Here is a 17131-nt window from a genome sequence, read left to right on the forward strand (position 1 = left end):
GAGGAGTTGCGTGGAAAACAGGGAGGTGTGCGTTGATTTTTCCGGTGCACACAGACGATGCATCATTAAATTTTCACACAGGGCAGGTTTTGCGTCGATTTCTGACGCATAGACTGGGATCCTCTTTGGGTTGTGGAGTTTTTGGATGCCTCGGAACGATGCAGGGAAATCCTGGGCGTGCAGGACGAAGTCACAGGGGTTGCGTCGATCCGGTGGGCGTTGCGTGGAAATTTCTGCCGCACAGCAGGCGCTGCGTTGATTCCTCTCAGGAAGTTGGGCTGCGTCATTCTGGCTCAGCTTTGCGTCGATCCAGTGGGCAGTGCATCAAGTTTCCAGTCGCAACGTTGGAGCTGCGCCTATCTCCTCGTCGGGAAGTGGGGCTGCGTCGTTCCAGTTCGGCGTGCAGTGATATTCTCACCGCGAGGCAGGCTTTGTGTCGTTTCTTGCAGGCTGTGCATCAGTTTTTGCCGCACAAGGATTTCTTTTGCAGAGATTAAGTCTTTTTGGTCCTGAGACTTCAGGGAACAGGAGGCAAGCTCTATCCAAGCCCATGGAGAGCACTTCTTAGCAGAGCCAGGGGACAGCAAGGCAGCAGGGCAACAGCAGGGCAGCAGTCCTGTGCAGAAAAGCAGTCAGGTGAGTCCTTTGGGCTGCCAGGCAGTTCCTCATGGCAGGTTGCAGGTTCTGGTTCAGGGTTTCTTCTCCAGTGGTATCTTGTCCAGAAGTGTCTGAGTTGGTAGCGTCAGAGACCTTGCTTAAATACCTAAATGTGCCTTTGAAGTATGGGATACTTCAAAGAGTGGCTTAGAAGTGCACAAGGTCCCCTTTCAGCTCCATCCTGTCTGCCAGAGTCCCAGTACGGGGTATGGCAGTCCTTTGTGTAAGGGCAGGCTACTGTCCTTTGACATGTAAGTGTCAAGCCCTCTACCCATTCAATATGCAGATATGTGCAAGTGTGACTGAGCATCCTGTGTTTGTATGAGTGGAATGCACAAGGGAGCTGTCAACTAACCCAGCCAGACGTGGATTGTAAGGCACAGATGGATTTAAGTGCAGAGAAATGCTCACTTTCTAAAAGTGGCATTTCTAAAATAGTAATATTAAATCCAACTTCACCAGTCAGCAGGATTTTGTACTACCATTCTGGCCATACAAAAATATGACCTTGCTACTCCTTTCAGATCAGAAACTACCACTCAATCAGTGTATGAGGGTAGCCCTAATGTTAGCCTATGAAAGGAGCAGGTCTCACAGCAGTGAAAAAGGAATTTAGGAGTTTTACAATGCCAGGACATATAAACTACACAGGTACATGTCTTGTCTCTTACCTACATAGCACCCTGCCCTATGGGTTACCTAGGGCATACCTTAGGGGTGACTTATGGGTAGAAAAAGGGTAGTTTATGGCTTGGCAAGTGCCTTTAAATGCCAAGTCGAAGTGGCAGTAAAACTGCACGCACACACAGGCCTGAGACATGGTTAATAGGTTACTTATGTGGGTGGCACAACCAGTGCTGCAGGCCCACTAGTAGCATTAATTCTATTGGCCCTGGGCACATGTAGTGCACTTTACAGGGGACTTACAAGTAGATTAAATAAGCTAATTGTGCATCAGTCAATGTCACCATGTTTTAAAGGAGAGAGCATATGCACTTTAGCACTGGTTAGCAGTGCGCAGAGTCCTAAAACCAGCAAGAACAGTGTCCAAAAAGTGGAGTGAGGCAAGCAAAAAGTTAGGGGTGACCACCCTAAGGCTGTCAGGTCTAACAGAAGTGAACATCCGCAGGTAATTGAAAAGTGGTGGAATACCTACAGAGTCTGATGGAACTGATCCATGCATCTAGAGTGGTCTGCTGGTGTACAACAAGGTTGTGGTATGACCCACAGATTTAGAGAGGCTGGTGTTGTCATAAATTGCACAGCTACCCCCAAGGGGTAAGCAGGGGCGGAGGGATATCTGGAGCAGCAGTGGAGGGACATCTTGGGGCTAGAAAGCTGTCCCATAGTGAGAGGGTGCATTTGTCACCTGGGGGCTTCAGTCCCTTTATTTGGCAGTGGTACAATCTAGTGGACCATTTTTTTTCCTGAAGCCCTCCAGCAGTGTCAGGGGGAGCGCAAGATCACCAGTGACCTCTTCGCCATGTGTTGGAATTTGTAGCAGCAGAAAAAGGGGGCTAACAAAAAATTGGGACTGATTTACTGAACTGACTCTGGAAGGGGTGTTAGTTTATGTGGGCACCAGGCAGGCAGGAGGGGGGACTGACCTGCTGGTGATCCTGGACCTTTTGGCCCTACCCAGAGATACTTGGAGTTGAACATTTTGGGGGCTTTGTCTGGAGACAAGTACCCCAGCAGGGTCAGTGCGCTATGCAGTGCCCTGGTTTTTGTGTTGGTATGGAACTGCAGGTAATGCCCATCTCTCTGTGAGAAGGAGGGAAAGTTTCCACTGAGATATGCTTGTCAATAATCTCACAGATTCCCTTGGTTGAGGGCATGGGCGATGGATAAGGAAAAGGGGCCTTCTGGCACTTTGCATTCTGGAGACTTGCGCTGTAACGGAAAGTGGAGACAATTGTTTGTATTGCTAGTGCACTCTTGCAATCTTTGAAGTCTTTGAGCTGTTTCACTGATCTTATGCCCTGTATTTGTATAACAATAAAGTCTGCTTAAATATAAATAAGATTTTTCACTAATGCTATGTGACAATAAGGCTACAAGATGGTTGAACCATTATAATCACAGTTGTCTCCCTTTCAGTGGGGGGGCAGCAACTTGCACGTTGTGAGTGCACTATAGTCAGACTAGATGAAGAGTGCAGTGCATCAGGAAGGGTCATTTGGCCCAGGCAAGTGGCTGGAGTTTAATTCACATTCGTTTTGCTTTGTGCATGCCCGGCTACTCCCTGTACCGTGTTGTGGTTTAAGTTAACCAAACCATCTTGACATAATCTTGAAAGTTAGTCTTCAGTGCCACCGTACACCAAACAGGGCAAGGGCCCGGGACACGTCAGAATGGTCAGGAGTGAAGTCAGTACTCAGAGTTCATGCTTTTGCGGGTGGGAGTGACAGGACTGCAGTACAAGCAGGAGCAGGGCAAGCCGAGCATTGTAGTGGGAAGGCACAGCGATGACCCATATGAGCACTGGCAGGATCATTAATGGCATGTGACTCTCTGAATCGGTTGAACCAGCCCAGTTTCTACTAAACCAAAGCAAGGATGCAGATTTGGTGACAGGTGTTGACCACACCAGCATGGCTGAGTAGAAAGGCTCTCTCCTACCTCGTTAACTCATGATGGTAAGGGCGGATTAGAGCACAATAAGTTATTTTAAGATAACAAGACGTTCATTGCTGGGCATTAAGGTTCAAATGGTCACTGTAGACAATGAAGGGAAAAAAGTGTCCCAGACCTGTGAAATAAGAGGCTGTGCTCGGCAAAGGCAACGTTTGGCACAAATAACAGGTTACAGATTCTCTCTTCACCTGGAGCACTGAATATAACTCAATTTCAGGTCAAAATATTCGCCCTTTGTAAAAGGGACTTTTTGCATTTTCTGTCATCCACTAATAACACTCTCATAGTTCTGTGGATGTAATAATGATACGTTTGAAAAGATTAGTTGATTTCTGTACCAGGTTAAACCACCAGAAAAACAACGACATATTCTATGGTGTGTTGTCAAGCACAATTCCTGTTTGAACCTGCTGCACATTTTGAAGAGATTTCACACATTAGTGTATCTTACTGTTTTACTGCGTTCCAGACTTGGCTTCCATCATCTCTATAGAAATAATTGGGGACGTCTTCCTTGCTTTCCATTCCTTTCATTTTTATCGAGTCAGGGAAGCAGATGGATTCATATGTTAACTCTTTCATTGCTTTTGCAACCAGCTTTATATGTCCTCCACCACCTGTAGCATTTGCCTTTAAAATAAAACAAGCACAACTGTAACTAACATATTCTCTATGAGCTAAGCCTTCTAGTTTATTTCCTGATTATACTGTGACACTGACTCACTGTTACACTTTTAGCAAGCATGTACCTAGCCTTCTAGAAAAAAGATAGTTTAGGTTTGTCTTAAAGTTCATGAGTAGGTTACTAGGGAAACTGTGCAATAAAGTAATAATGAGGTACAATAGAACTAGCTGAAGACAGTGTACTTTTATGGAGTTTGGGGGCAAGACATAATTTAGGTGCCCCAGAATGCACCACACATAGAAAAAGCAAAGACCTAGGGTTGGGTTAGTTTTTGGCACTGCCACAAATTTGCGTTTTCTCGTAAATCTGAGGCAGCGTCAAAAGCAATGGGTGTTGCGGTGTAACACCCACAGCAACACCCAATGCACGCCACTCTGCAGCAGAAAACTTCATTGGAGGGGCCCATATTTACAAGGCAACGTTAAGCTGCAAAAAGTGGCTTAACGCCTCCTTGTAAATATGGTGCATTGAATAGCGCCACTGGAGAGACACTGAGGGGCAGATTTATGGAAAGTGGTGCCACTTTCCCTGCGGCCCTTAGTGCCCCCCTACCGCCATCATGGTTTTGCTGTATTTAAAATACGGTGCACCATGGGGCAGGGTAGGGGGCAATAGCATCATTTTTCTTGACGCTATTGATGTACATTGCAGGAGTAGAGCCAAACTGTTGGCACTACTCCTGCAGAGTACATAGGGGACCATTCTAAAGAATGTAAGCTGCCTTTAAATGCCTGCTCTGAGGAGGCGTTAAAAGTACAGTAAAGAATGGAGCAAGGAAATTTCATAGATTTCCTTGCGCCATTTTTTCGGCTCCTCTAAAGGGGGAACACCCCCTTTGCATACTTATGCCTGACGCAGGCATAATGTAACGCAAAGGGTTAGAGAGTAGCGCAATGCACGCATTGCGCCACTCTGTAAATAAAGCGCAGGATTTCAGCCTTGTTGGGCCACATTAACGTAAAAAATGATGGCCTTAATGTGGCGCAAGATGGCGCTAGGCGACTATAAATATGCCCTAAAAGTGATGCTCCGGTGGCGCTAGGACCTTGTAAATCTGCCCCTTAGTTTTTCAACAGATGTGTGGTTTGGCGATGCTTGTGATTGTCATAGATTCATATAGTATGACAATGCTTGGATGACCAATGTAGATCAGAGAAGTTACTTCCTAGGGCTATCACAAGGAACATTGGGCCAGATTTACAAGAAAGTGTTGCATCAGCCCTTGCCCCACCTAATGACACCATGTGTGCGCTGTATTTACAATACGGTGCACCGTGGCGGACGTTAGAACAATATGTTTGATATTATTGTGGCGCTTTTCTACACTAGCATAAAATACGTTTACCCTAGTGTAGCAAAGTGCAAAGGGGCCCATTGATTTCAATTGTGTAGATTTCACTGCGCCAATTTTTAGGCACTCCTAATGCCGGAAGGCCCCCCCTTGCATATATTAGGCATAATGTGGTGCAAGGGGTAACAAAGTGACATTTTGTGAATATGGCACAGCGAAAATTGAGCCACATTAGCATAAAAAATGACACTAAAGTGGCACAAAGGAATCCCTGGAGCCTTGTAAATCTGACAGTTTGTTTTAGCTTTAGGACAAGTCTTTACAGTATTATGTTTCTCTTCAGACAGCTTTACTTTTCTGAAAGACCTCAAGTTACCAGTTCTTTAAAACTGTGCAACGGAAAGTATATAGAGAGAATGGGTATGGGCTCAGGCTCCTTCAGCCATTAGCTTTCATGTGGTTTCCATGCTCTGCCATTCTTTGGATGGGATTTACATCACTGTCTTGACATTTTGAGGATAGGTACACTGTCCCAATTGTGTTCCCATTAGGTTTTGGTGATTAGTCACCCAGTAGTCCTTTTGTTAGTCCGCAGATGTGACATGATGTGTAGCTTGTACCAGAAAGCTACAATTAGCACTTTAATGCGTTTACACGAATGACACAATAAAATAGCACAGTACAAGAGATGATAATACAAAATAGCACAGCACAACCATATCACAACACACCATGACATAGGCAGCATAGCCCTGCATGACACAACAAAACATACCCAGCATAGCACAGAACTGCTAGCGCAGGTGTCCTAATAAGTAAGTATTAATGAGTGTTTATGTGTTTTGAATAATGAGTTTATGTAGACAATGAAATAACATAGAAAAATAATGCACGCATTTGAAAATGTGACCTCGAAGAATGGCCACTAGTGTTAACGAAATGTACTGATCAATGATTTATACTTATGAAATATTAAATGTGTTAGACTAATGCAGTGATATGTCATATCAAGGTTTATGAAGTATGCTTTAGCTTACTAATTGTAGGTCTTAACTTAGTGAGTGTCTTGGCCTATTTTGCCAGGCTTCATGTAAAAGCTGTATTTCTTAGTGTTTAATAAAAATGCTGACCAAGTGAATTAAACTGATAAATGTGCTTAAAGGAAGCTTTTCGTGTGAACCGACTGCTAGGAGATGTTCTTGCTAATGCAACATTTTATGTGTAATGTGTGTGAGACAGACTTTCCCTGGACAAGAACAATGAAGATACTGACTAGAGTGGAAGCTGCAACAAAATTGTTACCTGACGAACCGGATGATGAGAACATCGTAAGGTGAACCAATCATCAGTATGAGAACGGAGAAATATTAGAATTCAGAGATTCGGTATAGTATTGTTATTGGACAGAGTGTGAACATATGATTAACTGACCAATAGGGAATCAGGGGATAGTTTAGTTGACTTTGATATAACAATGCCGCAGAGGGAAAAGACTTCAGACTTTAGCAGATTATGAGAGAGATTTTAGGAGACGACTATTCATTCTGACATTCTGGCTCATTGGGCTCATATTTTCCTAACTGAGAGCCTGCTGCATTGCTAATCGACTGATGTCCTGAGGACGAAGACTGATTTTGCTTTGCTGACGCATACTGAGGATAGGTACACAGCGAAATGTGATTATCATGCATATTTGCTTTTTTCTTTCTAGGTACCAACTGCGCTGTTTTGATAGAACCATAGTTAGATGTTTTCCAAACTGGGGTTACTAAATTGTTTTGCATGAAGCCCAACATGCTGATGCTAATCTGGTGTTGGTTGAGGATTCTGACTTATGACGAAAAGACTAATGTTTGATGGATTTCTCTGCTTAACTACATATATTACATTTTGTTAACACAGCTGACTCTGCTATTGATTTGCACTGTAACTTTAGAATGTGTTGTAATTCAAGCTTTGATTAGGTTGCGTTTCTTCCGCCACTTTGTACAACCAGTTGTATTCTTGTATGAGTTTCATTTGATTTTGAGATTAATCTACATGACCTTAGCATTGTTAATATAGGGAAATAAACATTCTAATCTTTACTAAAGGTGTGGTTATTCATGACTGAAAGGTCATGGTGCATGATCATCACTGACTCCATTGATTATTGATTTTATTGATTACTAATGATTGTTGATTACTGTGTATTGATTATTGATGATGTACTGGAGCTATAGTAAGAACTTCTTAATTGCAGGACAAAAGGTTCATCGACCTATTCGCGTCCCCTTGTAAGTTTACTTATAAAGGTCTGACGCGCTAACAGTTATGGTAGCAGACTGATGGTTAGTCTCCTTAAGAGCTTGCCATAGACGTTTGGTACAGTGACAGATGTTCCCAGAGATGGTAGCAGTTTGATGAGTTGGTCCTTTTAGAATTCATTAATATTGAGATTTGGATTTTGTTTTTTCATGATGATAATTAGAGACCAAATGATGTTCCCTTAAGCCTAGAAATGACTTTCCCAGATCCTGGATCCTGCTAATGGTTGTTTGGGGATGTTCTCGGCATTCTAGTGATAAAGTGAGTGAAATAGGTTGCGCTTTCATAGCTTATGCAAATCGCAGATGAATTGTGAGGTTTTTGAGGATTTTAGGGAGTTTGCATACTCAATATGAAGTGGTAGTAGGAGTGTGCGTACTCCGCAGTGTGACAGTAGGGAAGTTGTCGAACTTCTCATTTGTGTGGCGCTTTGTGCTAAAAAATTGTCCACGTGGTTTTGATGTACGGAACCAGAGTGGACTAAGACTTGGGACTATATTGAAAAGTGTATGAGACACTTGAATATATGTTGTTATTTGTCTGGTTTAGTAGGTTGATTGGGTGTGGTCAACAAGTCAGTGTGTGAGTTAAAGTCTGTGAGAGAAAATTTCAACTGAAATTTGGTGAGTCCTATGTGCACCAGGGTAGACCCATTGATCAGCTGAGAGTAAAACTTGTGGGTTGAGTTTTGCTTATGAATCTGGGAGACCGAGAAAGAGGAGTAGCTGAAGTACAAAAAGAAACATCAGTGAAAAATCTGTAAGGTTTCTGAAGCGATTGTGTTACCTTTCCTGTGGTAAACCAGCAGATTTGTTTTTGAGTTTTGTTTTTTGATTAGTGCTCACAATATTTTGCATTCGTTTTGTGTGGGTTGGAGTTTAGGAGGTCGAGCCGCAAGACTTTTTTCAGCCGAAGTACGTGTGAGTGTGACGTCATTGGAGCCGCGCTGGGATAGGTTGGCCACGCACGGATTGGCAGCCGTCTGTGAGAGGCAATTGGTTGAGAACGTAGGTGAAAGGAATCTTGGGATTAAAAGTAATTTCCTCATTTGATTCTGAATAAACAAAAAGTGGAAAATATTAAGTTTTTCAAAGCATTGAGAAGTGCCTTAAGGGGAGATACGTATAGGCGAGGCAACATTGCCGGATGGTACACCGGCTTACTTTGTAATGGAAGAGAGTGGTGTCACCCCATGTCTTTGGTTAAAGCAATGGTGCAAATTGACAGAGAAAGATGGGAGCTTAGCGTTTCCTACAAGCGGGACGTTCAATTTGAGGGTTTTGGAACATTTATGGATGGTGCTATATGACTCACACCCCTTCAGAGACCAGCACAGTTTGAGGCATTAGTGATTTGGGAGCTGGTAGCCAGAGAGCAACAGCAATTGAAATTTGAGAGAAGAATGAGAAAGGCAGAAAAGACTCTGGCGGAGGCTAGATGGGATTGTGTTCAGAAGGTATGGATAACAGAGACTTTGCAAGGGATTAAGATGTTTCCAGCAATTACACAGGAAAATGAGAGAGAAGGAAAGAAAGTGACTAGGAAGATGAATAAAAGTCCCTCTGAAAGTAAGGGAGCTAGAAAGTCTTCAATAGTAGAGGAGGAATCGGATGATGATGAGTTCCTTACACAGTTATTGAGAGATCTATCACCACCATATACAGTGCATGAGAGTGGTCTGAGTCCTAGTGTTGATCCGACAGCCCAGACACAGGTTAATGGGACAGAACGTCCGGTGCAGGTTGATGCTAACTTGACACAGTGTGTGGTGCAAAGTGGTCTTAATGTGCCAACTACTCCTGTAGTGCAGGCTCAAATGCAGCCGCCACAGGTGCTGAGAATTTATCCTGATGTGCCCATTTTAGGAACAACATCGAACTTAGTGGTGCCCATGGAGCAGGTGATTCCGAGACCAATACTGGTTCAGACTGAGCCGACTCAGATTTGTTTGCCCCAAGTGCAGCCGCAGGTAATGCAGAGATTTACACCAGTGACACAGTCAGACATGACTCCGATGATGAATCAGAATATGGGAGTTACTATCCTACAGAGTGTAGGTGCCAGAGCAGCCCCAGATGCTATATCGCTACCTATTACTGTTGGAGCAGCGGTACCATTATTTTCACAAAAGAAACTGACTGTAAGTGTACAGGGAGCAATGACCCAGAGTTTAATGAGGGGAGGACATAACGAACATGTTCAGGTAGTCTCTCCTGTGGGACATACTTCTGACGGGTCAAGATCATTGTTAGACTTTAGTCCATTTGTAGCACTTCCAGACACACTGACAGGACCTAATGTTAGTCAGAACTTGAAATTGTTGACACCACAGACTCCAAGTACAGTTGCACAGCAGGTGCTTCCGGTCCAAGCAACTAACATTTCTTACAGGGACTGACAGCTCAGCAATTGACCGAATGGTTAAACAAGCTGAATACCCCACAGAGTGCCCCTAAAGGAGAGGAATATTTGAATTGCGCTAGGCTAAGCATGGAAGCGGGTGAACTCATTGAGGGAACAATGGGGGTGAATAGGTTAGAATCCTACACAGAGTCAGAGTTAACATATTTGTGCCCAAAGATTAAGAGAGAAGGGAGCAAGGTGCATCAGAGATTAGCAGACTTGGCAGAGAAGTACAGCATACAAATTGAGAAAACAAAGCATTGAAGAGGAGATACAGATTAGATTTTGAGGTGAGAGATAAGTATACAAGTGCACCATCTCCTGAAGTGATGAAATATTACTATAAGGTGATTGAGTTCCTGAAATCGAGAACTTCGCCCAAGAATATTGATTGGCAGAGGATTGACAGGACAGCAAAGGAGTTGATACCTGCATACTATGAGAGATTGTTGCAGGTATTCAAGCATTACAGTGGTACAGAAACAACTGAGGTGAAAGATAGGCTACATTTTGTGTTCAGGTTTGTGGAAGGATTGAGACCTGAAATTAGTCAGATGATTAAGAGTCATTTGATTTGCTGGCAAGCAAAGCCGATTGATGAAGTGTTGCAGTATGCAAAATACTGTAGTGATGAGATTGATGTGAAACAAAAAAAGTCGAAGAGAAAGCGATGGCAATGCAGATTAAAGCAGCTCAAACTTAAGTGCAAGGGAGTGAAGGAGGCTGGACTGGCTTGTAGTGAGTACCAAGGGGTACTTGCACCTTGCACCAGGCCCAGTTATCCCTTATTAGTGTATAGGGTGTCTAGCAGCATAGGCTGATAGATAATGGTAGCTTAGCAGAGCAGCTTAGGCTGAACTAGGAGACGAGTGAAGCTCCTACAGTACCACTTAGTGTCATATGCACAATATCATAAGAAAACACAATACACAGTTATACTAAAAATAAAGGTACTTTATTTTTATGACAATATGCCAAAGTATCTCAGAGTGTACCCTCAGTGAGAGGATAGGAAATATACACAAGATATATATACACAATACCAAAATATGCAGTAATAGTCTTAGAAAACAGTGCAAACAATGTATAGTTACAATAGGATGCGATGGGGACACATAGGGATAGGGGCAACACAAACCATATACTCCAAAAGTGGAATGCGAACCACGAATGGACCCCAAACCTATGTGACCTTGTAGAGGGTCGCTGGGACTATTAGAAAATAGTGAGGGTTAGAAAAATAGCCCACCCCAAGACCCTGAAAAGTGAGTGCAAAGTGCACTAAAGTTCCCCAAAGGACAAAGAAGTCGTGATAGGGGAATACTGCAGGAAAGACACAAACCAGCAATGCAACAACGATGGATTTCCAGTCGAGGGTACCTGTGGAACAAGGGGACCAAGTCCAAAAGTCACAAGCAAGTCGGAGATGGGCAGATGCCCAGGAAATGCCAGCTGTGGGTGCAAAGAAGCTTCTACTGGACAAGAGAAGCTGAGGTTTCTGCAGGAACGACAAGGGCTAGAGACTTCCCCTTTGGAGGACGGATCCCTCACGCCGTGGAGAGTCGTGCAGAAGTGTTTTCCCGCCGAAAGACCGCCAACAAGCCTTGCTAGCTGCAAATCCTGCGGTTGGTGTTTTTGGACGCTGCTGTGGCCCAGGAGGGACCAGGATGTCGCAAATTGCGCCAGGAGACAGAGGGGACGTTGAGCAAGACAAGGAGCCCTCTCAGCAGCAGGTAGCACACGGAGAAGTGCCAGAAACAGGCACTACGAGGATGCGTGAAACGGTGCTCACCCGAAGTTGCACAAAGGAGTCCCACGTCGCCGGAGACCAACTTAGAAAGTCGTGCAATGCAGGTTAGAGTGCCGTGGACCCAGGCTTGGCTGTGCACAAAGGATTTCCGCCGGAAGTGCACAGGGGCCGGAGTAGCTGCAAAAGTCGCGGTTCCCAGCAATGCAGTCTGGCGTGGGGAGGCAAGGACTTACCTCCACCAAACTTGGACTGAAGAGTCACTGGACTGTGGGGGTCACTTGAACACAGTTGCTGGATTCGAGGGACCTCGCTCGTCGTGCTGAGAGGAGACCCAAGGGACCGGTAATGCAGCTTTTTGGTGCCTGCGGTTGCAGGGGGACGATTCCGTCGACCCACGGGAGATTTCTTCGGAGCTTCTAGTGCAGAGAGGAGGCAGACTACCCCCACAGCATGCACCACCAGGAAAACAGTCGAGAAGGCGGCAGGATCAGCGTTACAGAGTTGCAGTAGTCGTCTTTGCTACTATGTTGCAGTTTTGCAGGCTTCCAGCGCGGTCAGCAGTCGATTCCTTGGCAGAAGGTGAAGAGAGAGATGCAGAGGAACTCGGATGAGCTCTTGCATTCGTTATCTAAGGAATCCCAAGAGACAGAGACCCTAAATAGCCAGAAAAGAGGGTTTGGCTACCTAGGAGAGAGGATAGGCTAGCAACACCTGAAGGAGCCTATCAGGAGGAGTCTCTGACGTCACCTGGTGGCACTGGCCACTCAGAGCAGTCCAGTGTGCCAGCAGCACCTCTGTTTCCAAGATGGCAGAGGTCTGGAGCACACTGGAGGAGCTCTGGGCACCTCCCAGGGGAGGTACAGGTCAGGGGAGTGGTCACTCCCCTTTCCTTAGTACAGTTTCGCGCCAGAGCAGGGCTAAGGGGTCCCTGAACCGGTGTAGACTGGCTTATGCATAAATTGGCACCAAATGTGCCCATGAAAGCATTTCCAGAGGCTGGGGGAGGCTACTCCTCCCCTGCCTTCACACCATTTTCCAAAGGGAGAGGGTGTAACACCCTCTCTCAGAGGAAGTCCTTTGTTCTGCCATCCTGGGCCAGGCCTGGCTAGACCCCAGGAGGGCAGATGCCTGTCTGAGGGGTTGGCAGCAGCAGCAGCTGCAGTGAAACCCCGGGAAAGGCAGTTTGGCAGTACCAGGGTCTGTGCTACAGGCCACTGGGATCATGGGATTGTGCCAACTATGCCAGGATGGCATAGAGGGGGCAATTCCATGATCATAGACATATTACATGGCCATATTCGGAGTTACCATTGTGAAGCTACATATAGGTAGTGACCTATATGTAGTGCACGCGTGTAATAGTGTCCCCGCACTCACAAAGTCCGGGGAATTGGCCCTGAACAATGTGGGGGCACCTTGGCTAGTGCCAGGGTGCCCACACACTAAGTAACTTAGCACCCAACCTTTACCAGGTAAAGGTTAGACATATAGGTGACTTATAAGTTACTTAAGTGCAGTGTAAAATGGCTGTGAAATAACGTGGACGTTATTTCACTCAGGCTGCAGTGGCAGGCCTGTGTAAGAATTGTCAGAGCTCCCTATGGGTGGCAAAAGAAATGCTGCAGCCCATAGGGATCTCCTGGAACCCCAATACCCTGGGTACCTCAGTACCATATACTAGGGAATTATAAGGGTGTTCCAGTAAGCCAATGTAAATTGGTAAAATTGGTCACTAGCCTGTTAGTGACAATTTGAAAGAAATGAGAGAGCATAACCACTGAGGTTCTGATTAGCAGAGCCTCAGTGAGACAGATAGTCACTACACAGGTAACACATTCAGGCACACTTATGAGCACTGGGGCCCTGGGTGCAAATGCCCTGTGCACAAGTGTCACAGCTGCAGCTGATGCAGCAGCAGTTTCCCAAGGTACCTAGACAGCAAATTCAAATACCTCAAGCCCTGATGCTTTCTCAACAGGTCAGAGGCAAAACATAAATAGTAATACAGTGCATCAATTCCTGTTACACAGTGAGGATGGAATAAATGGTGAATAGACGAGTGACAGTTCAGATGAGGAGCCATGTGTGCTTGTGACCTCCTTAGAAGTAGATCAGAGAGGACCCTATGTGAAGGGAAAGGTTATGGGTCACAGAGTTTCATTCTTGGTGGACACTGGAGCTGCACGCTCTACAGTGAGAAGCGCAGAGGTTGTGGGGGTAGCAAACCAGTACTTGACTAACCCGATTACAGACCCAGTTCAAGCTGAGATTGGCAATTTTCAGGGATTGCATAAACCTGTAGTCTGCAATTCAAATCCAGTATCTCTACTGGGAAGAGACTTGCTGTGTAAAACAAAATGTTTGATTACTTGCTCAAATGCCGGAATCGATATTCAGACGAATAGTGATGATGAGGAAGATCAAGCCCCAGAAATAGAGTGTCAAACTACGAATGAGGAGTACCTTTTGACTGAGTTTTTCCCGATGTACACATTGAAAGAACTCCATCCTAATTTGCGGTGAACAGTACCAGCGAAGGTGTAGGATTTGACAGGAAAAGAAGTAGGTTTGCTGAAGGGAGTGGAGCCAGTCAAAGTTACCATAAAACTGAATGCAGTTTTTCCCCAACTTCCCCAGTACCACATGCCACGTACCACATGCCACAAGATGTTCTGATGAAAGTGGCTCAGATAACGGCAGATTTTGTGAAGTAAAGGGTTCTGAAGGAAGTATTGAGCAGTCCATGTAACTCACTGATAATGGGTTTGAAGAAGCCCTGTGGGAAGGTTCGGATTGTTCAGGATTTGAGAAAAATAAAGGAGATTGTGGTCAAATGTTGTCCCATGGTGCCAAATCCAGCTGTTCTAATATTCCAGATTCCATGTGATGCTGAGGTGTTCACTGTCATCGATTTGTCACAAGCATTCTTTTCTGCGCCTCTTTATGAGGATAGCCAGTTTCTCTTTTGTTTTAAATTCCTGGATCAAGTCTATTGCTGGTGTAGAATTCCTCAACGGTATTCAGAGTCACCTTCCATATGCAATCAGATCTTGAAAAATAATTTGGAGTCATTGGAATTGCCTTTCCAATCAACTTTGGTGCAGTACATTGATGACTTACTGATTGTGTCAAAGTCAAGGGACAAGTGAAGTATGATACAATTGCCATGTTGAGCCATCTAGGAAGGAATGGCCATAAAGTGTCTCCAGTGAAATATTTGGGTCACCAGATTGATAAATGGTCGAGAAAGATATCCAGAGAAAGGATTACAACGATATTGCAGATAAGTCCCCCAACCACACTGAGAGATGTCAGGATGTTTTTGGGAATGGTGAGATATTGTCGCCAATGGATCCCAAATGTTTCAGTCATTTCAAGACCACTGTTGAAGCTGACTCATAAGGAAGTCACTGATCCCACAGTGTTAGACCCAGATGAGATGAAAGCATTCACTGAGTTGAAAGAGAGTTTGTGCAGAGCTCCAGCGTTGGCTATGCCTGACTACACAAAGCCTTTCACATTGTTTTGTCATGAGAGTGATGCATGTTCTTTGTCTGTCTTGACACAGGTCCATGGAGGCGTAAATCATCCAGTAGCATATTATTCAGCTACTTTGGACCCATTTCTTGGGGTGGTGGGTTTGCCTGGGTTCTCTGTAGTGGTGGACACAATGCTGCTTGACGTGTCCTGAGGACAGAGGGATGGGCCCGCTGGGTGGGTGCTGTGCTGGTGTTTCCTGAGGGGGGAGGCTCTGTGGTGGCTTGTGCCAGTGTCAGGGGAACCGACTGTCCTGAGGTCCCAGATGGTCCGGGCTGGTCATCTTGATCCAGTTGTGCAGAGCTGCTGTCATCACTGTGGGGGGACTGGACATGTCTGGAACCTCCTGTCCGGTGACATTGGGTAGGGGTCCTGCAGGGGTGTAAAGGCATGATTATTGCATCTGTGTGTGCCATCGTGTGCAATGGGTGAGTGACCCTGTACTCCGGTGCTTGCATTATTGTCTTGGTCCTTGTGTGATATTTGGTTTGGGGTCTGTGTGGGTATCTATAGTGGACATACTTTGGTGATGGGTGTCCATGCTTTGGTGTTGCATGCAGGGGTTGGTGTTGGGATGGGTGGGTTGTGATAGTGGGACATATGTGAGGTGTTGGAGTGATGGGGGTGAGGGTGAGTGTTGGGGTATGTGATGGCATGCAGGTAGGGTGAGGGATATAATAGTTAAGATTTGACTTACCAGAGTCCATTCCTCCTGCTACTGCTGCGAGGCCCTCAGGATGCAGTATTGCCAAGACTTGCTCCTCCCATGTTGTTAGTTGTGGGGGAGGAGGTGGGGGTCCACCGCCAGTAGTCTGTACTGCAATCTGGTGTCTTGAGACCACGGAACGCACCTTCCCCCATAGGTCGTTCCACCTCTTCCTGATGTCATCCCTAGTTCTTGGATGCTGTCCCACTGCGTTGACCCTGTCGATGATTCTGCGCCATAGATCCATCTTCCTAGCAATGGAGGTGTGCAGCACCTGTGATCCGAATAACTGTGGCTCTACCCGGACGATTTCCTCCACCATGACCCTGAGCTCCTCCTCAGAGAACCTGGGGTGTCGGTAAGGTGCCATGATGTGGTGTGGGTGATGTGTGAGGTGGTGTGTGTTGTGATGTGTTGTTGTGTGCTGTTTGAGGTACGTGGATGTTGTGTGAGTGATGATGTTGTGTGTCTGTGGATGCTAATGTTGTTTCTGGTGGTGTCTCTCTCTGGTCTTCTTTCGGAATTTTTTGTAGCAAGGGTTTGTGGGTGATGTGGGTGTGTGTTTTATAGTGGACTGGGTGTGTTGGAGTGGTGTGTGTATGTATATCAGATGTGTGTATTTCGAATTGTCCAATGTGGTTGTGTTTTGTAAATGTGTGTGTATTTTGAGCGCAGCGGTGTGTACCGCCAATGGAATACCACGGTTGAAAGACCGCTGTGTGGATTCGTGGGTCGTGATAGTATGGGCGTATTCCTGTTGGTTGTGGAGGTTTTGTTATCGCCCGTTTATCACTGACCTTTGGTGTGGCGGACTTGTGTGGGTGTCTGGATTAATGCTACCACATTATGCAAGAGTGTTATCTCAGCTTTTGACCTTATGGCCTGGGCTATTCACAATATAACAAATATGTATCGGAGCACTTTTAGCAATTAACATTGCAACCGAAAACCCTAGTGCCTCCTTGCGCAACACTAGCATCAATAAGCAAAAATAGTAATAAATATAGCATTTGGAAGGAACATGGGGCCTCATTCCGACCCTGGCGGTCATGGAGCGCCAGGGCCGGGGACGGAGGAAGCACCGCCAACAGGCTGGCGGTGCTTCTGGGGCAATTCTGACCGCGGCGGTAAAGCCACGGTCAGAAAAGGGGAACCGGC

At 45.6% G+C, this 17131-nt stretch overlaps 1 protein-coding gene across 3 annotated transcripts in view; it reads right to left on the reverse strand.

Annotated features, from left to right (window-relative positions):
- LOC138300727 (polyunsaturated fatty acid 5-lipoxygenase-like) overlaps positions 1-17131 on the reverse strand; it is a 1327404-nt gene that overhangs the window by 614011 nt on the left and 696262 nt on the right. For all 3 annotated transcript variants that reach the window (XM_069240434.1, XM_069240433.1, XM_069240436.1), the window contains exon 10: positions 3746-3924. In XM_069240434.1, coding sequence (XP_069096535.1) covers positions 3746-3924 — 179 coding nt within the window. The remainder of the gene's footprint in view (positions 1-3745; positions 3925-17131) is intronic.

This window comes from Pleurodeles waltl, chromosome 6, assembly GCF_031143425.1.
Source record: "Pleurodeles waltl isolate 20211129_DDA chromosome 6, aPleWal1.hap1.20221129, whole genome shotgun sequence".
In the NCBI taxonomy this organism is placed as follows: domain Eukaryota; kingdom Metazoa; phylum Chordata; class Amphibia; order Caudata; family Salamandridae; genus Pleurodeles; species Pleurodeles waltl.